This window comes from Micropterus salmoides, unplaced genomic scaffold (assembly GCF_014851395.1).
Source record: "Micropterus salmoides isolate LMB-PRFRI ecotype aquatic unplaced genomic scaffold, ASM1485139v1 Ms_hic_scaffold_15, whole genome shotgun sequence".
NCBI classification, from domain to species: domain Eukaryota; kingdom Metazoa; phylum Chordata; class Actinopteri; order Centrarchiformes; family Centrarchidae; genus Micropterus; species Micropterus salmoides.
The window spans coordinates 26,816,887-26,832,536 of NW_024040596.1; the positions used below are offsets into that span (position 1 = coordinate 26,816,887).

The 15,650-nt window shown below is 41.2% G+C and overlaps 1 protein-coding gene across 3 annotated transcripts in view; it reads right to left on the reverse strand.

Moving 5' to 3' along the window:
* ankrd44 (ankyrin repeat domain 44) overlaps positions 1-15,650 on the reverse strand; it is a 39,681-nt gene that overhangs the window by 5,594 nt on the left and 18,437 nt on the right. For 2 of the 3 annotated variants that reach the window (XM_038721342.1, XM_038721344.1), the window contains exons 10-20: positions 15,505-15,619; positions 15,335-15,417; positions 10,041-10,149; positions 9,039-9,107; positions 8,038-8,178; positions 7,606-7,671; positions 4,186-4,297; positions 3,258-3,329; positions 1,781-1,982; positions 379-466; positions 134-251 (exon numbers count right to left, since the gene is read on the reverse strand). In XM_038721342.1, coding sequence (XP_038577270.1) covers positions 134-251; positions 379-466; positions 1,781-1,982; positions 3,258-3,329; positions 4,186-4,297; positions 7,606-7,671; positions 8,038-8,178; positions 9,039-9,107; positions 10,041-10,149; positions 15,335-15,417; positions 15,505-15,619 — 1,175 coding nt within the window. The remainder of the gene's footprint in view (positions 1-133; positions 252-378; positions 467-1,780; positions 1,983-3,257; positions 3,330-4,185; positions 4,298-7,605; positions 7,672-8,037; positions 8,179-9,038; positions 9,108-10,040; positions 10,150-15,334; positions 15,418-15,504; positions 15,620-15,650) is intronic. The other variant, XM_038721343.1, reaches the window with a different exon arrangement.

Here is a 15,650-nt window from a genome sequence, read left to right on the forward strand (position 1 = left end):
TATAATGAAACACAGATAAATATAATTGTTCTGGTGGCACTCTAGTCTCAGAAAAGGCAAGACAGAAAGAGGAAGTGAGAAAAACAGAAAGACAGTGAGACCTGAAGGGCTTTTCATAGTGTTTAATGCTCACCCCGAGGTGCAGCGCAGTGAGGCCGTGGTTATTGGCCACGTTGACGTTTGCTTCCCTCTCCAGCAGCAGCGACACGGCGTCAACGTGACCTCCAGCTACCGCCAGCATCAGAGGAGTCCTGCAGACGAGGACGAGGCGGAGGATGTGTGAGAGAAAGACGGGACACATCGAAAAGACTGGAATAGATGAGGAAAAACTGAACGGGAAGGGGAAAAAACACTGCAGAATAAAATAGGATCACTTACTGTCCCTGAGAGTCAGCAGCATCTATGAGGTCGGCACTGTCCGATTCATCCAGCAGGAGGCGCACACATGTCGTGTGGCCGTTCATCACTGGAGGAAGGAGGGTGTGACAGCAAGAGAGCAGAGCGACAGGAAAGTTTATGAATAATCAGTTAGATGACACATCAGTTCATAGTGATCAGATTGCGATGAAGGAAATAAGAACCACAAACGTTAAAAGAGCAAGTAGTGAGAAACCAACTCTAATCTTAGTTTGTGTGAAAATACTGTGAAGGGCGGACGATACTGCAGCTCTGAAGCTGTGAACCTGTGAACAGTTTCAATACGATAAGCTTGTGTCAAATAAAGAAAACATTGTGACTCAAAAAGAGCTTCAATCACACTGACAGTTCATTTCCACCTGATACCAAGATATGGTATTATATTAATCCCTAATCGCCTCATTGCAACTCATGAAATGTCAAATACCGACCATGACGTTAAAACACATGAGCCCACAGCGCAGGAAAGGCACATTTCACATTTTGTGGCTTTTTGGGGCATTTACTAGTTATTTTACTGCAGCACTGCACAACAATGTGTAGTAACATGTGGCTTGTTGGACTGCTCACATATGAGATTAAATCAAACATCCTTCAAGCCTGGAGCCAAAGGTGTTGTAGAGCTTTGGCTCCAGGCTTGAAGGACTGAGTTTAAAGCCCCAAAGCAATTTTAAATAAATTTAACTATTTTTAAAGGTGGATTATTTGAGTAAAGTTTAAGTTGGGGAAGAAGAAATGCACCTCATGGCCGAAAGTATGGAGACACCCAAACATTAAATCCATATGTGATTGTTAAACATCCATGAGCATTAATCTGCTGCAGTTTAGAGCCTCCACTCTTCTGCGTTCAGGCTTTCCACCAGATGTTGAACCAGCTGCAGGGATTTCGACCCATTCAGACACGTGACCATTAGCAAGGTCCAACCCCGATGCTGGGTGATCAGGTCTGGCCCACAGTGCTGTTTCAGTTCATCCCAAAGGTGTTTCATGAGGTTGAGGTCAGGGCTCTGCGCAGGCCGGTCAAGTTCTTCCAAACCGAACTGGGAAAACCATGTCTTTATGGAGCTGGGGTTTATGCACAGGGGCGTTGTCATGTTGGAACAAGAATGAACCTTTCCCCAAACTTTAAACACAAAGCTAGAAGCATGTAGTTGTTTAAAATATCATTGTATTTTGTTGCATTAAGATTTCACTTAAGGGAAACTGGTCCAAACCATGAAAAACAGCCCCAGAAACATGGAACACATGTGTCCACATACTTTTGGACATATCAGACTAGATATGTTTTGATACCAGATGTAAACAGTGGCACAGAAATGTGATTAAAATCATTTGAACAATATGAGATTGAAACTGAGCCCACCTGCCAGGTGGACGGGGTTGCGTCCGTGCTGGGTGTCGGTGGAGCGCGGCGACGCCCCCTGGCTGAGGAGGGTGTGAACACAGTCAGCGTGACCCCGGAGAGCGGCCAGAGCCAGGGGAGTCCTCCCTGCCTCATCCCCCTGGTCCACCTCCCTCTCCCCCTGCAGCAGTACCTCCAGGGCCTGAGCGTGGCCGTGGTATGCCTGCACAGAGACAGAGACCCTTTAAAATAACACTTCAAAGAGTGGCGTCACGCAGGGAAAAACCAAAGGGCTGTAAAGACGAATATAATTCATTATAGCTATTTTGATATTCTTTCTTTGGTAGCATCTTACTGATAAAATGGTTTTCAAATGAGAATTAATTAACATATAACCTATTAAAAATCTTTTTAACCTACATATCTACAGAAAGCAAATCCTTAAATCAAGGTACGCTGGTTTCTTATTTGTGATGATGAGAAAACGCAAAGGATAATTTGTTTATTACAACTTGGATATTATGGCTTTATTCATCATTGTCTGTTCTCTTACTTGCAATATTCTTTCGTGTCCTTTGTTTGTGTTCGTCTCAACTGTTTCTGGTTGTTTGGTTTGCACTGATTAGCACCACCACTCCGAATGTCTTTGTATATTTTGTACAATTACAAGGCTTCTATTCTAATCCATCAGCTATGATAACACTGACACACAACATTAACAATCAAACAGGCTATAAACAAGCAAACAGTTTAGCCAGATTATCTAAACCCTTTATGTATTAGTTTATTTATGTGGAACAATGCACATTGCTGTGAATGTGCCATAGTTAGAAACAATGTTGTTTTTCATTTGTATTCAGATGTTACAAAGTCACTGTAAAAAACAGATTATTTTAACTTTCTTTGGGAGGTGAAACAAAAAGTGAGTGGACCCGAACTGTCTGTGATAATCCCCCATCGCACAGGAGCACAGGTGCACATTGTTCGTGTTTCTTGTCCCATCTGACTTCTTTTTAGAAATATCACTGTTCCAAGTAACTTGCGTTGAGTACACGTTATAACAACAGACAGAAACAAGGGCCAAACCTAAATAAAAGTTTTAATAGTTAGAATTATCCTTCAAAAAAAAGACAAAGACAAATTACTGAGATAATACTGTAATACACAGTATGGAACCTCAGTACACGCATCTCTGGTCAGATTCATAGTCTTGTTTACTTATTGACTGATCAGTTCCTGATTTGAACATTTTGCCAGACAATTACATTTTAAAATTAACATTTAATATTTAAGAACTTTGTACTACCTGGTATTACGTCCATCAAAAAGTACATGTGTAATACAGTAACATATCATGCTATCGTGTGATTTGTGTGTTTCATGTTCTTATATCCTGGTGGGGTTGGGCGTGTAGTTGTGGTGGTTAGGGTTAGGGGTTAGGGAATGCATTATGTCAATGAGATAGTGGAACAAAGGTGTGTGTGTGTGTGGGACTCACGGCGAGGTGCAGCGGGCTCCGAGCGTTGTGAGATTCAGGGTCGTCTTGGTGACTGTCGTCCCTGTCCAGCAGCTGCAGGTCACAACAACACACATATAACCAGTGGAGGATGAAGTACTCAGACGTTTTTATTGCAGAAGTATTATCAGCAAAATGTACTTCAAGTTTAAAAAGCAGAAGTACTCGTTAATACTGATAAGCAGCATTTTACTGTTATCAGTTGATAATTTTTAACTACTTTATATACAGTTGGGACCAGTGGTTCCCAATCTAGGGGTCGGGCCCCTCCACAGGGTCACAAGATAAATCTGAAGGTAAGTACGATCAATATGGGAGAGATAAAAAGTAATTTTTGGGGCTTTTGCTTTACTTTTTTTTTTTATGAGCGTTTACTTTTCTGGCCTAAAACAAGAGCAAAAAAATATTTTTCAAGGGGAAATTACTCCATTTGTGAAAGTGAAAAGGGCCCAACTAGACACCGCTGTTTTGTAATAGTCACAAGCCTTAAACATTGGGAACCAATAGTTTAATCTTAAACACTGCAATGTATTTTATTAACTTATACATTTATTTTGTGAAATCTTAATATTAAAGAAACTGTCAGATAAATGCAGTGGAGTAAAAAGCCCAATAGTAGTGGAGTGGTAGTATAAACTAGCATTAATTGGAAATACAAGTGCCACAAAGTACATATTATATATGTACTTATTCTCCACCGCTGTTTAACATGAAACCTACTCAAATATACTGTATCAAAATGTAATGGCACTGTTTGCCAAAGATCTCCTTAAATATTTTGACTCAGGATCGACGCTGTAACAAGAGACAGAAACCTGGAATGTCGATATGATCAAACAACAGAGAAAACGCCTGCAGTCACGACACAAGAACACAACTATTTCTTCCGTGTGTGTGTGTTTGAACTGACCAGCTCCAGACAGTGCCTGTGTCCGTAGGCTGCAGCGTAGTGAACGGGACTGTAGCCCTGTTTGTCTTTCAGAGAGGCCGTCGCTCCGCTCTGCAGCAGGAACTCTAAACATCTGGAACACAAACTTTCATTTTAAGACAGTAACTCACAAACACAACAAAGCTAACATGGACTGAACAAGAGCTGAATAGTGGAGAGACAACATCAGAAAGAGTGCGTGAGCCGGTTAAAGGTCTGGATGATGTGTGCAGATGTATGCAAAGGTTATTCAAACCGTACACAGAGTTTACGTGTGATAGTGTGTGCAGTTCCTCATGTTTGTGTGCACAAAGAGAGAACGGGCCTGTTTCATACAACCATAGCACATGAAAAGAGACAGAATTTTATTTCATTTTGGCAACAAATCCAAGACCAAAACCAACAACATGTTAGTTCGTCTTTCAGTAGTTCACTTCCCTACCATGTGTAGTACATGTGGCACTCAGCCTCAAGCCCATTGGCTCCTTTGAAGACACATACTTTTTACAGATGGCTCCCAAATATATAGTTTAATTTTTTTAAAAGGCCATTTTTTAGCAATTGTTACTCAAACAGGAGGAAATAGTTCATTTTTTGGGATCTATTTTCAACAGCGGATGAATCCACATGTGGAGCTTATGTGAGTATTTGGGGCAGCAGGTTGGTGTATGTGGGACTGAGCCAAAAATAAACAGTGAGTGTGTTCATGGTGATGAAGGAACACAAGCTCGCTGATGGTTTTAGTCACTCAGAAACTGTCAAATCTGCTTAAAATGATTTACTTTAAAAAAAGGACAGCCACATTTGTTTCTCTAATGATAATACAAATAAAGCTTTAAACTTAATTCTGTCACTTTCTCTGTGTTTTGTGCATAATTATAAGCTGGTTAACAGTGTGTAGTGTGCCATATAAAGTGGGAAGAACAAGTATTTAATACACTGCTGATTTTGCAGGTTTTCCTACTTACAAAGCATGTAGAGGTCTGTAATTTTATCATAGGTACACTTCAACTGTGAGAGACGGAATCTAAAACAAATATCCAGAAAATCACATTGTATGATTTCAAAATAATTAATTTGCATTTTATTGCATGACATAAGTATTTGATACATCAGAAAAGCAGAACTTAATATTTGGTACAGAAACCTTTTGTCGAGGGTTTGGGTTGGTTGGGTGGTTTTTCCAGTTGTTTCCTATGTTTTTATGTAGTTCTGGGTTTCACTTGTGTTCTGGTTTTGTATTCTTGTGTTTAGTCTTTCATGTGTGGGGTTTTGTAGCCTAGGTTATTCTTTTGTTCATTCGCATGTTTTATTGACTTAGTCTTGTCCCTTATCTTAGTTTTAGTCCTGCATTTTAGTTCTGTTTTATTCTTCCTGGTCTCTTGTCATTTGTTCTGGTTTTTGTCCACTTGTGTGTGTCTTGTCCATGTCATCTGGTTCCACATTTTGTGAGGGGTTGGTTCTTGTGTCCAATTTCTATTTGTTTGTATGCCCTGTCTGTTCTCTCCTTGTCTGTGTCTTAGTCCTTAGTCCCATGTCTCCATGTTTGTGTTTTGTTCGGCATGCAGTTGTTTTTATGTTTTACATGCTCTGTCCTTGTTTTAGTTTGTAGTTTCTGCTCCTAGTGTGTGTTGTCATGTTTTACTTCCGGTGCTTGTCTCTGATTGTTGAAGTGGGTTCACCTGTGTCTAATTAGTTACTCCCTCATCTGTGTATATAGTGGTTGTCTGTCTTTCACTCCTTGCCAGTTCATTGTTGTCGTCGTCATCATGTGTTCTAGTCTAGTGGTTCAGACGCCAGAGTTCTCCAGTGTTACTCATGCCTCACTTTGGATTTACTTTCAGTTGGATTATTCAACGGTTGTGTTTTAGACTGCTAATACCACCTCACCTGTAAGTTTCACTGTGTGCTCCAATAAACCTCACTCATTCACCAGTACCTGCTCAGTGTCTGCATTTTGGGTCCAATCCTCTGTTCTCCATGTTCAGCCTGGCAGCTGATTTGAACCCTTTGTTTGCAATTACAGAGACCATACGTTTCCTGTAGTTCTTGACCAGGATTGCACACACTGCAGCAGGGATTTTGGCCCACTCCTCCATACGGACCTTCTCCAGATCCTTCAGGTTTCGGGGCTGTCGCTGGGCCGCACGGACTTTCAGTTCCCTCCAAAGATTTTCTATTGGGTTCAGGTCTGGAGACTGGATAGGGCCACTCCAGGACCTTGAGATTACGGAGCCACTCCATAGTTGCCCTGGCTGTGTGTTTCGGGTCGTTGTCATGCTGGAAGACCCAGCCACGACCCATTTTCAATGCTTTTACTGAGGGAAGGAGGTTGTTGGCCAAGATCTCACAATACATGGCCCCATCCATCCTCCCCTCAATACGGTGCAGTCATCATGGCCCGTTGCAGAAAAGCATCCCCAAAGAATGATGTTTCCACCTCCATGCTTCACGGTTGGGATGGTGTTCTTGGGGTTGTACTCATCCTTCTTCTTTCTCCAAACACGGCGAGTGGAGTTTAGACCATAAAGCTCTATTTGTGTCTCAGACCACATGACCTTCTCCCATTCCTCCTCTGGATCATCCAGATGGTCATTTGCAAACTTCAGACAGGCCTGGACATGCGCTGGCTTGAGCAGGGGGACCTTGCGTGTGCTGCATTTTAATCCATGACGGCGTAGTGTGTTACTAATGGTTTACTTTGAGACTGTGGTCCCAGCTCTCTTCAGGTCATTGACCAGGTCCTGCTGTGTAGTTCTGGCCTGATCCCTCACCCTCCTCATGATCACTGATGACCCACGAGGTGAGATCTTGCATGGAGCCCCAGACCGAGGGAGATTGACCGTCATCTTGAAATTCTTCCATTTTCTAATAATTGCGCCAACAGTTGTTGCCTTCTCACCAAGCTGCTTGCCTATTGTCGTGTAGCCCATCCCAGCCACTTTTATCCCTGATGTCCTTACACAGCTCTCTGGTCTTGGCCATTGTGGAGAGGTTGGAGTCTGTTTGAGTGTGTGGACAGGTGTCTTTTATACAGGTAACAAGTTCAAACAGGTGCAGTTAATACAGGTAATGAGTGGAGAACAGGAGGGCTTCTTAAAGAAGAACCAACAGGTTTGTGAGAGCCAGAATTCTTACTGGTTGGTAGGTGATCAAATACTTATGTCATGCAATAAAATGTAAATTATTTAAAAATCATACAATGTGATTTCTGGATTTTTGTTTTAGATTCCCTCTCTCACAGTTGAAGTGTACCTATGATAAAAATTACAGACCTCTACATGCTTTGTAAGTTGGAAAACCTGCAAAATCAGCAGTGTATCAAATACTTGTTCTCCCCACTGTATGCCAAAATGCCATTTATTTCTTGATCTCTTCATGTTTCTTTCAGTGTGGACTTACAGCGCTGCCTCTTTCTCCTTCTCTGCCTGAACTCCTTCACTCTCTGGCTCCAGAGCAACACGACGCCTGTAAGGGGGAGACAACACACACTCAAACAACAGCCTCTTTTATACGTTGGCACCAACTAAAGCCAACAAGTTGAGTGGATAACTAGTGGATACTGGCTGCCAATCCTGGAGGTCATGCATGACCATCAGAGAGGAGTGGACCATCAGGTATGTACGTATGTAGTAACAGCAGACCGCTGTTTTTGACAGCCCAGATTTTCAGTGTGGCACCAGAGAAGTGGTGTGAAGAGGTTTCAGATTTCCAACCTTCTCTCCTTGCAAGATTATCAGTAAGACGATTTAGAGGAATCTTAACTTGGAAACAACAAATGATCAGGAATAGGGGGGCTGTTACTATACGTGATGGTGTAATGTGCCAGCTCACCTCCTGTCCAGGTCCGAGGCAGCGGCGTAGTGCAGAGCAGAGCGCCCCCACTGGTCAGTGGCGTTGATGGCAGTGCCACAAGCAACCAGAGTCTCCAGACACTGATAGTGACGGCTGGCAGCCGCATAGTGGAGCGGGGTCCTGGGAAATAACAGGAAGAGAGAAAGTCAGGCAAATGACCATTAATAAAATGATGCATTGAGTAGCAGACAATTAAGGAGAAATGCCCCACAGGCACGCTCACCTACACCCATTCACATACACATACACAAATAAGGACTGCCAAAACCACATTCTGCCCTGGGTTGTTTTTCTGCTCTCTCTTTGCTGTAGCTGCTGTGCAAACTGAATCCCTCACTTGTTATCAATATTTTAAAACATTTTAATTAAACTCCACTATTTAGCATTTATAAGCAGTATACAAACATTTAATGTATAATATAGTTGTAAGCAGCCTAAGGGATATTTTCAGGTGTTTATTGCACAGTATTTGTCAATCACTATATTTTTTTCTATGAAGACTAAGAAGATTTTCTATTATTATATTGGAGGAGTTATAGTGGTTAACAAATACATTAATAAACATTAACAGTATATCTGCTTACAAATACATTGTACTGCATTATAAACTATTTATTAAATGTTTGCCCTATATATAAATGCTACAAAAGGGGACTTTGGTTACCATTTAATATAAAATGTCATAAAATAGTGGGGGGAAAATCGATCCCAATTTCCAGACCACAAACTGACATATTCAAACGACTTGTTAGTTCGACAATCCAAAACCCCCAAAAATTCCATTTCCAATTGAATAAAACAGAGAAAATAAACAAATCCTTGATTTTGAGATTCTGAAACACAGAAAAAGGACTGTTGGACTGCATTCTCAAAATTATCGTCAATTTGTTCTACTAATCTACTACAATTAAATCGGCTTATAACACTCCTGTAAATTTTAATAAGGAAAGTGTCACCTGGACAGTTACGTGTTCTCTCACCTTCCGCAGTTATCTCTCCTGTTATGGTCTCCACTGCTGCTCAGGAGCAACTTGACACAATCCACATTACTGCAAACAGAGAGCAGGTAGAGGGGTACAATTACTGCAAACCATTCAGACAGTAGGGCTTTAAGGGTTAAAACATGGATCCTTAATAAAAGGAAATAAATGTTGCTTAAACAGATAATACCTTCCAGTTTACTACAACTAGGGTCTCATTGTACTTGAGGAGATGTAGGAATATGGCAACATCATTAAAAAGAAGTCAAAGGCAAGAAACACAATCAGTCAGACGCTCAGGTAGCCAAAATGAAGGTGAGAGTAAAATTATAATTACCCAAACCTACAGTTGTAAAAATCAATCAGTTTACAAGCTTCATACTTGCTGTATATTTGCATTCTCAGTTTTTCAGATTAAGATAACTGTATGAGATGAGTGTACTTTTTCACCACATTTATACCTGGTATTAAAATGTGACCTGTACCCAGAAAGTTATCAGGATAATAAACAAACCGAACTGTGTTTACACCTGGTATTTTTAATGCCTTCTTGTTCTCCCCTGTTGTAAATTCAACGAATGTAATACAGAAGTTATTCTTTTCTTTGTATAAAAAAAGATTTCTTGTGTTGCAGTACCAGCGTGTAAGCTACTCTGTCACATAAATAATATGCCTTGTTAACAGCAGATCCGCTGCAGAGATGAGTGCATCGCACACTGTCATACACAGTTGTTATTGCCTACAGTATATCATTCATTTCCCACTTACTGCTTTAATTTTCTTTAATTTTCTCTTCCTCAACCAGATAATCATTTTAATGCCAGGTGTAAATGGGGTGTTTGTTTCACCTATAAATAAAGTGGTTTAATCTGAATAAACTGTTTCAGTTGTTTTCTTGCCCCATCATAATACTGGTGTTGTTATTGACACATCTAGACAAGAACTTTCCTTTAAGGCATTTTAAACCTTTTTAAAGAGATGTATGCCCTATAATGAGCTCACCCTCCAGCGGCAGCAGCGTGCAGGCAGGTCCTCCCCAGACTGTCAGGAGTGTCTATCTGGAAGCCTGCGGACAGGACCGAGTCGTTACACATTATGCTAAACCTCCGACCTGAAGAGGGCAGCGCAGGGAGACGGAGGGAGGCCAGACAACACACAGCAGCAGCAGCAGCAGCCACCACCACAGAGAGAGACAGGCAGGAAGAGGAGGAGTTGGAGAAAAAGACAGGTGTAAGTGCAACATGTGAGAGGGAGAAGGTTAGGTGAGAGTGCAAGATGCTGGTCGTGCAAACACAGGAAAACACAAATGTCTGTAAGCTATGAGAGAGCTAACGAGGCGTCAGAAGGTCACAAAGACATGTCTCCTATTGATAAATAGGATCAGCAAAGGAAGACATTTTTGAGAGAAAGTGCAGCAAGAAGTTCAGTTTGAATATCTATCATGTTCATTCGGCTTTGACCCGTTCACAGTTAAAGACATTATTTTGCAACCCAAACCTTTTTCAGCACCACAACATTTTTGACCTGTACCCAGAAAGTTATCAGGATAATAAACAAACTGAACTGTGTTTACACCTGGTATTTTTAATGCCTTCTTGTGCAAGGTGTCAATGGTCGTCTTTTGGACAGCTGTCAAGTCAGCAGTCTTCCCCATGAGCAACTTTTCAATGCCTTCTTGTTCTCCCCTGTTGTAAATTCAACAAATGTAATACACCTTTGGCCATGTGTGCAGGTGCCAAGTCCTGTTGGAAAATGAAATCTGCATCTCCATAAAGTTGGTCAGCAGCAGGAAGCATGAAGTGCTCTAAAACTTCCTGGTAGACGGCTACGTTGACCTTGGACCTCAGAAAACACAGTAGACCAACACCAGCAGATGACATGGCACCCCAAACCATCACTGACTGGAAACTTTACACTGATTCTGTGCCTCTCCTCTCTTCCTCCAGACTAAGGGACCTTGATTTCCAAAGGAAATTTACTTTCATGAGAAAACATAACTTTGGACCACTCAGCAGCAGTCCAGTCCTTTTTGTCTTTAGCCCAGGCGAGACGCTTCTGATGTTGTGTCTTGTTCAAGAGTGGCTTGACACAAGGAATGCGACAGCTGAAACCCATGTCTTGCATACGTCTGTGCGTGGTGGTTCTTGAAGCACTGACTCCAGCTGCAGTCCACTCTTTGTGAATCTACCCCACATTTTTGAATGGGTTTTGTTTCACAATCCTCTCCAGGGTGCGGTTATCCCTATTGCTTGTACACTTTTTTCTACCACTTCTTTTCCTTCCCTTGGCCTCTCTATTAATGTGCTTGGACATAGAGCTCTGTGAACAGCCAGCCTCTTTAGCAATGACCTTTTGTGTCTTGCCCTCCTTGTGCAAGGTGTCAATGGTCGTCTTTTGGACAGCTGTCAAGTCAGCAGTCTTCCCCATGATTGTGTAGCCTACAGAACTAGACTGAGAGACCATTTAAAGGCCTTTGCAGTTGTTTTGAGTTAATTAGCTGATTAGAGTGTGGCACCAGGTGTCTTCAATATTGAACCTTTTCACAATATTCTAATTTTCTGAGATCCTGATTTTGTGGTTTTCATTAGTTGTCAGTTATAATCATCAAAATTAAAAGGAATGAACACTTGAAATATATCAGTCTGTGTGTAATGAATGAATATAATATCCAAGTTTCACTTTTTGAATGGAATTACAGAAATAAATCTACTTTTTGATGATATTCTAATTATATGACCAGCACCTGTAAAGCACATTAACATCATGACCACATAACAGCAACAACAAGCATGGTTAAAAGAGAAATTAGCATTGCTGTCGGTTTCTCTGAGGAGGAATTCATTAAAAAAATAAATAAAAAAGGGGCAAGTTTTGATGTGTGAAAGTGGTTTGTGGTTATAAAGTGTCACATCAACACACAACAAACAACAGCAATATAGCAGCCCAAGAAGGGGACAACACAACAAACTTATTTCACTCATATCATGTGAGCAGAGTTTAACAGCTCATGTGAGGTCCATATAACAATCTATAGGAAGACTCCAAAACACACATTTATGTGTTTTATTAGGGGTCCAAGCCTGAGCGGAGCTGGAACCCTATTGTAATCATATTTGTTTTCATTATTATTCTTCTGCCGCTAAAACTGATACTGGGACGGTAACTGCTAGGGACACGAAACTACAGGTAGGTAGGTACAAACCCCTGCAAGTAACTCAGGCACAAAAATCTGCACACTTCTACTTCTAGGGGGCGCTATAAGCAAGGTCAACGCGTTTGGGCTTGGAACTCCCGCATACGTAGGCGGATATCAAAAACCTTATTTTCCCGCGTTCGGGGGTTCGAGCTGAATCTTATGGTATAGGCCACGCCCATTTCCGTCTATAATTTTTTTCCGCAAAAAATGCGAAAACTGAAAAGTCTATTTTAATTAACTCCTTTGAAACCGTAAGTCCAATTGGCACCAAAATCGACACGGATAATCTCTGGACCAAGCTGATTCAAGCTTTTGCTCCCCCGATTGATATGCAAAAAAAATTTTCCAATTATACGCTAACAAATGTTTGCGCAAAACACTAAAAACAGCAAATCATGTCTTATCTTCATTTTGGAATGGCCGATCAACACCAAACTTGGGGACAAATTTTATGTGGCATGCCATCCCGAGGGGCTGTGTGAAATTTGGTGTCAATCAGCCTCTAGGTGGCACTATTAATCACATATCAAATTACACTCCCATAGACATACATTCATTTTATATCTCTGTAACCATAAGTCCCTTACAACTCTGGTCATTTATTCACCACGGGGGCGGCTGGCGCCACGGGGCTTGGTCCCCGCTTACAACTGCTTGCAGTTCTAGTTTAATTCGATCCCAGTCCCAGTCTTCAGGCTGGGATCTATTTGGAGTCAGTTTGCAGGCATTACCCTACTCTATTCTACTTTACTCTACTCGTTGATAACATGTTTTTGACCTTGCACCTGCATGTGATGTACATATAAATTATGCTCCTTCTATCAGGTTTAAACAAACAAATGTAGTTTTTAATGTACAATTGTATTATTTCAAAGTGATGTCATCCAACTCTTGCAAAAACCTTTCAACAGCAAGATTTTGTTTTCAGTTTTGTTCCTGGACCAAAGGTTCCCGCCCAAACAAAACGCTTCCTGCTCCGGAGGGAGGACTTTCTGACTGCCCAGGAACTAGTCGCATAGAGTCTGCTGTATTGATCACAACTAACGGGTCAAACACAAGCCTCAAGGCTTGCAAATAAGCACTGGTGGTCACCAGAATTAGGACTAGAGATGGGAACCTGATTGGATGATGCAGCTGACCATAGAGAGACAGACAAAGCACCAACTTAATTTGCTATTTCTTTCGATGTGTTTATGTGCAGAATCTGTCAGCAGATCCTTCATACTGCCAGAATACAAAACATCCATTTAACTTTCAGACTACACCTTGACACCACATGCAATCTGATGATCTCTTTCAAATAAATTCTAAGCATTTCTAATGAAGCAGTGAACAAGCTGTAAAGTAGCTGTTTGGTGGGACAGATGCAAGTTTGGATCGCATCTACAGGAGGGTGAATGTGTTTTTTTAAGTCTCTTTGGATAAAAGTATCTACTAGTGAATGCGCTTTAACATCACAGTCGCACAAAAGTGAATTACAAAGAACAACAGGACAACTGTGTTATCGTGTTGTTCTTTGACAAATGTGTTGTCGTGCTGTGCTGTGGCTTTTTAATCCTTCATCATTCCAATTTGCCTAATCATCACGCCCCGTCAGATGCAGTCTAAAAGGGACACTTAGGTTTTGATTTAGTGCAACAAATACAAAAGCTCAGGCCACTACTGCTCACAACAGTCCCGACCAGACGCAATGCTGCAGCTGCACATGGCTCAAGCACATGTAAATGACTTCTTTGTGGGCCTTGTTAAATCATCAAAAGGGATCTGAAGCCAGAAAGGGTTGTTGTCTTTTCCCTACTCCCTACTCCACATTTATTTAATATACCAGTCTCTTCTGCATTGGAAAACCAGTCTCTCAGAAGTATATCGCATGATTGGAAAGACAAATAATTTCACTGCCAGAAGCAACAAGGAAACTTTTCAGATGCAAACAAGATATTAATGACCAATGTCGATGTTGTAGGAGGAGAATTCAACAGAATACACTCTTGTCCAGAGAGAGAGTCGTCCAATCAGCGAGTAATTAAGACTCAGTGAGGTTTTGTCTGTTTCTGGAACATTGTGACTTGAATTTGGCCAGAGCTGAATACATGTGATTGTGGAAGGATTCACCACTTGGAGAACAACAAACAACCTCCCTGAAAATTACAATCGAAGATGATGTTAAGGCAAAACAGACTCTGAATCAGCTCATATGCGGGGCTGATATCGACATAGCACAAAGGATGATAGCTCCCAGAAATATCAGTCAAGTTTGAATTTTAAATTACAAAACCTAGCTAATTAAGCTAACATTACCAGCTCAGTGAGTAAAAACAATTGTTTCTAGCTGACCTTTTCTGTTTCCAGCATATTAAAACATTTAATTAGAAAAATATACACGTGAGGGCTACATACGTTATCTCATGCTAAAAGACTGGGGCTAATGGTGCACGTAGCCGGAAAAACATCGGCAGTTCATAAACCACGTAAAAGAAATGGAAATTAAGAAACAGCTTTGTTCCTGGATTGCAGTGTACAGCTAGTTATTCCTTAGTATGATGAGGAAAAATTAAAGATCAGACTGTTCAGGCTAACATAGCCTTGTTGGGCTTCTTAGCATACAGACTTGGTTGTATTTTCACACAGTATTTTCCACTATTAATGTTTAAAGAGAAAAGGTTTGTAGGATACAGGCTTAACCATCTGTTTATCAAATGTAACTCTACTGTGTAATGTTAGCTGGGGTTGCTTCCCCAAATCCAATAAAGAGCAGAACTAACATTAGCCTAAACTCTAATAGACTCCAGGACCAGCCACCATAATGAGAAAATAATACACAGTGGACTTGCTAGTGTTTTTCACTATAACACCTGAAGACAGAATTTACAGCAGGGCTGTTGCAGTCTGCATTAGCTTTAGCTACAGTAGGTGTACCTAATAATATTTTGCAAAAACACATAAGAATTGTTCATCAATCAAAGGTAAGGCAGTAGAGGTCAGCACTCTTTTTAAATATGCAAATATAAAAGAAGAAGTTGAAGAACTCCTTAGTGACAGCAAACCTAATTAGGAAACCAAATCTACTCTCATTCAGTTCAGCGTTAAGTTTGTATGCTACCTGAGGAGAGGAGCTTCCGGCAGCAGTTAGAGTGAGCATTCAAGGCAGCCAGGTGGAGAGGGAACATGCCATGGACTCCTCGCCTTTGGAGAAAGATGCAGAAAGGAAACAATAGTCTCTTTTACTATAAGTTATTTAACACAAATTTCTCAACAGGTGAACAAACAAACCTTGTGCAGTCTGCTCCACTGGTGATGAGCGTGTTGATGAGGAGTTCATGACCGTAGCGGGCAGCAACGTGGAGAGGGGTGTTGCCGTCCTTGTCCACACTGTCAATCTCCCCGCCTGGAATAAAACGTTAATTTACAAGGAGAAT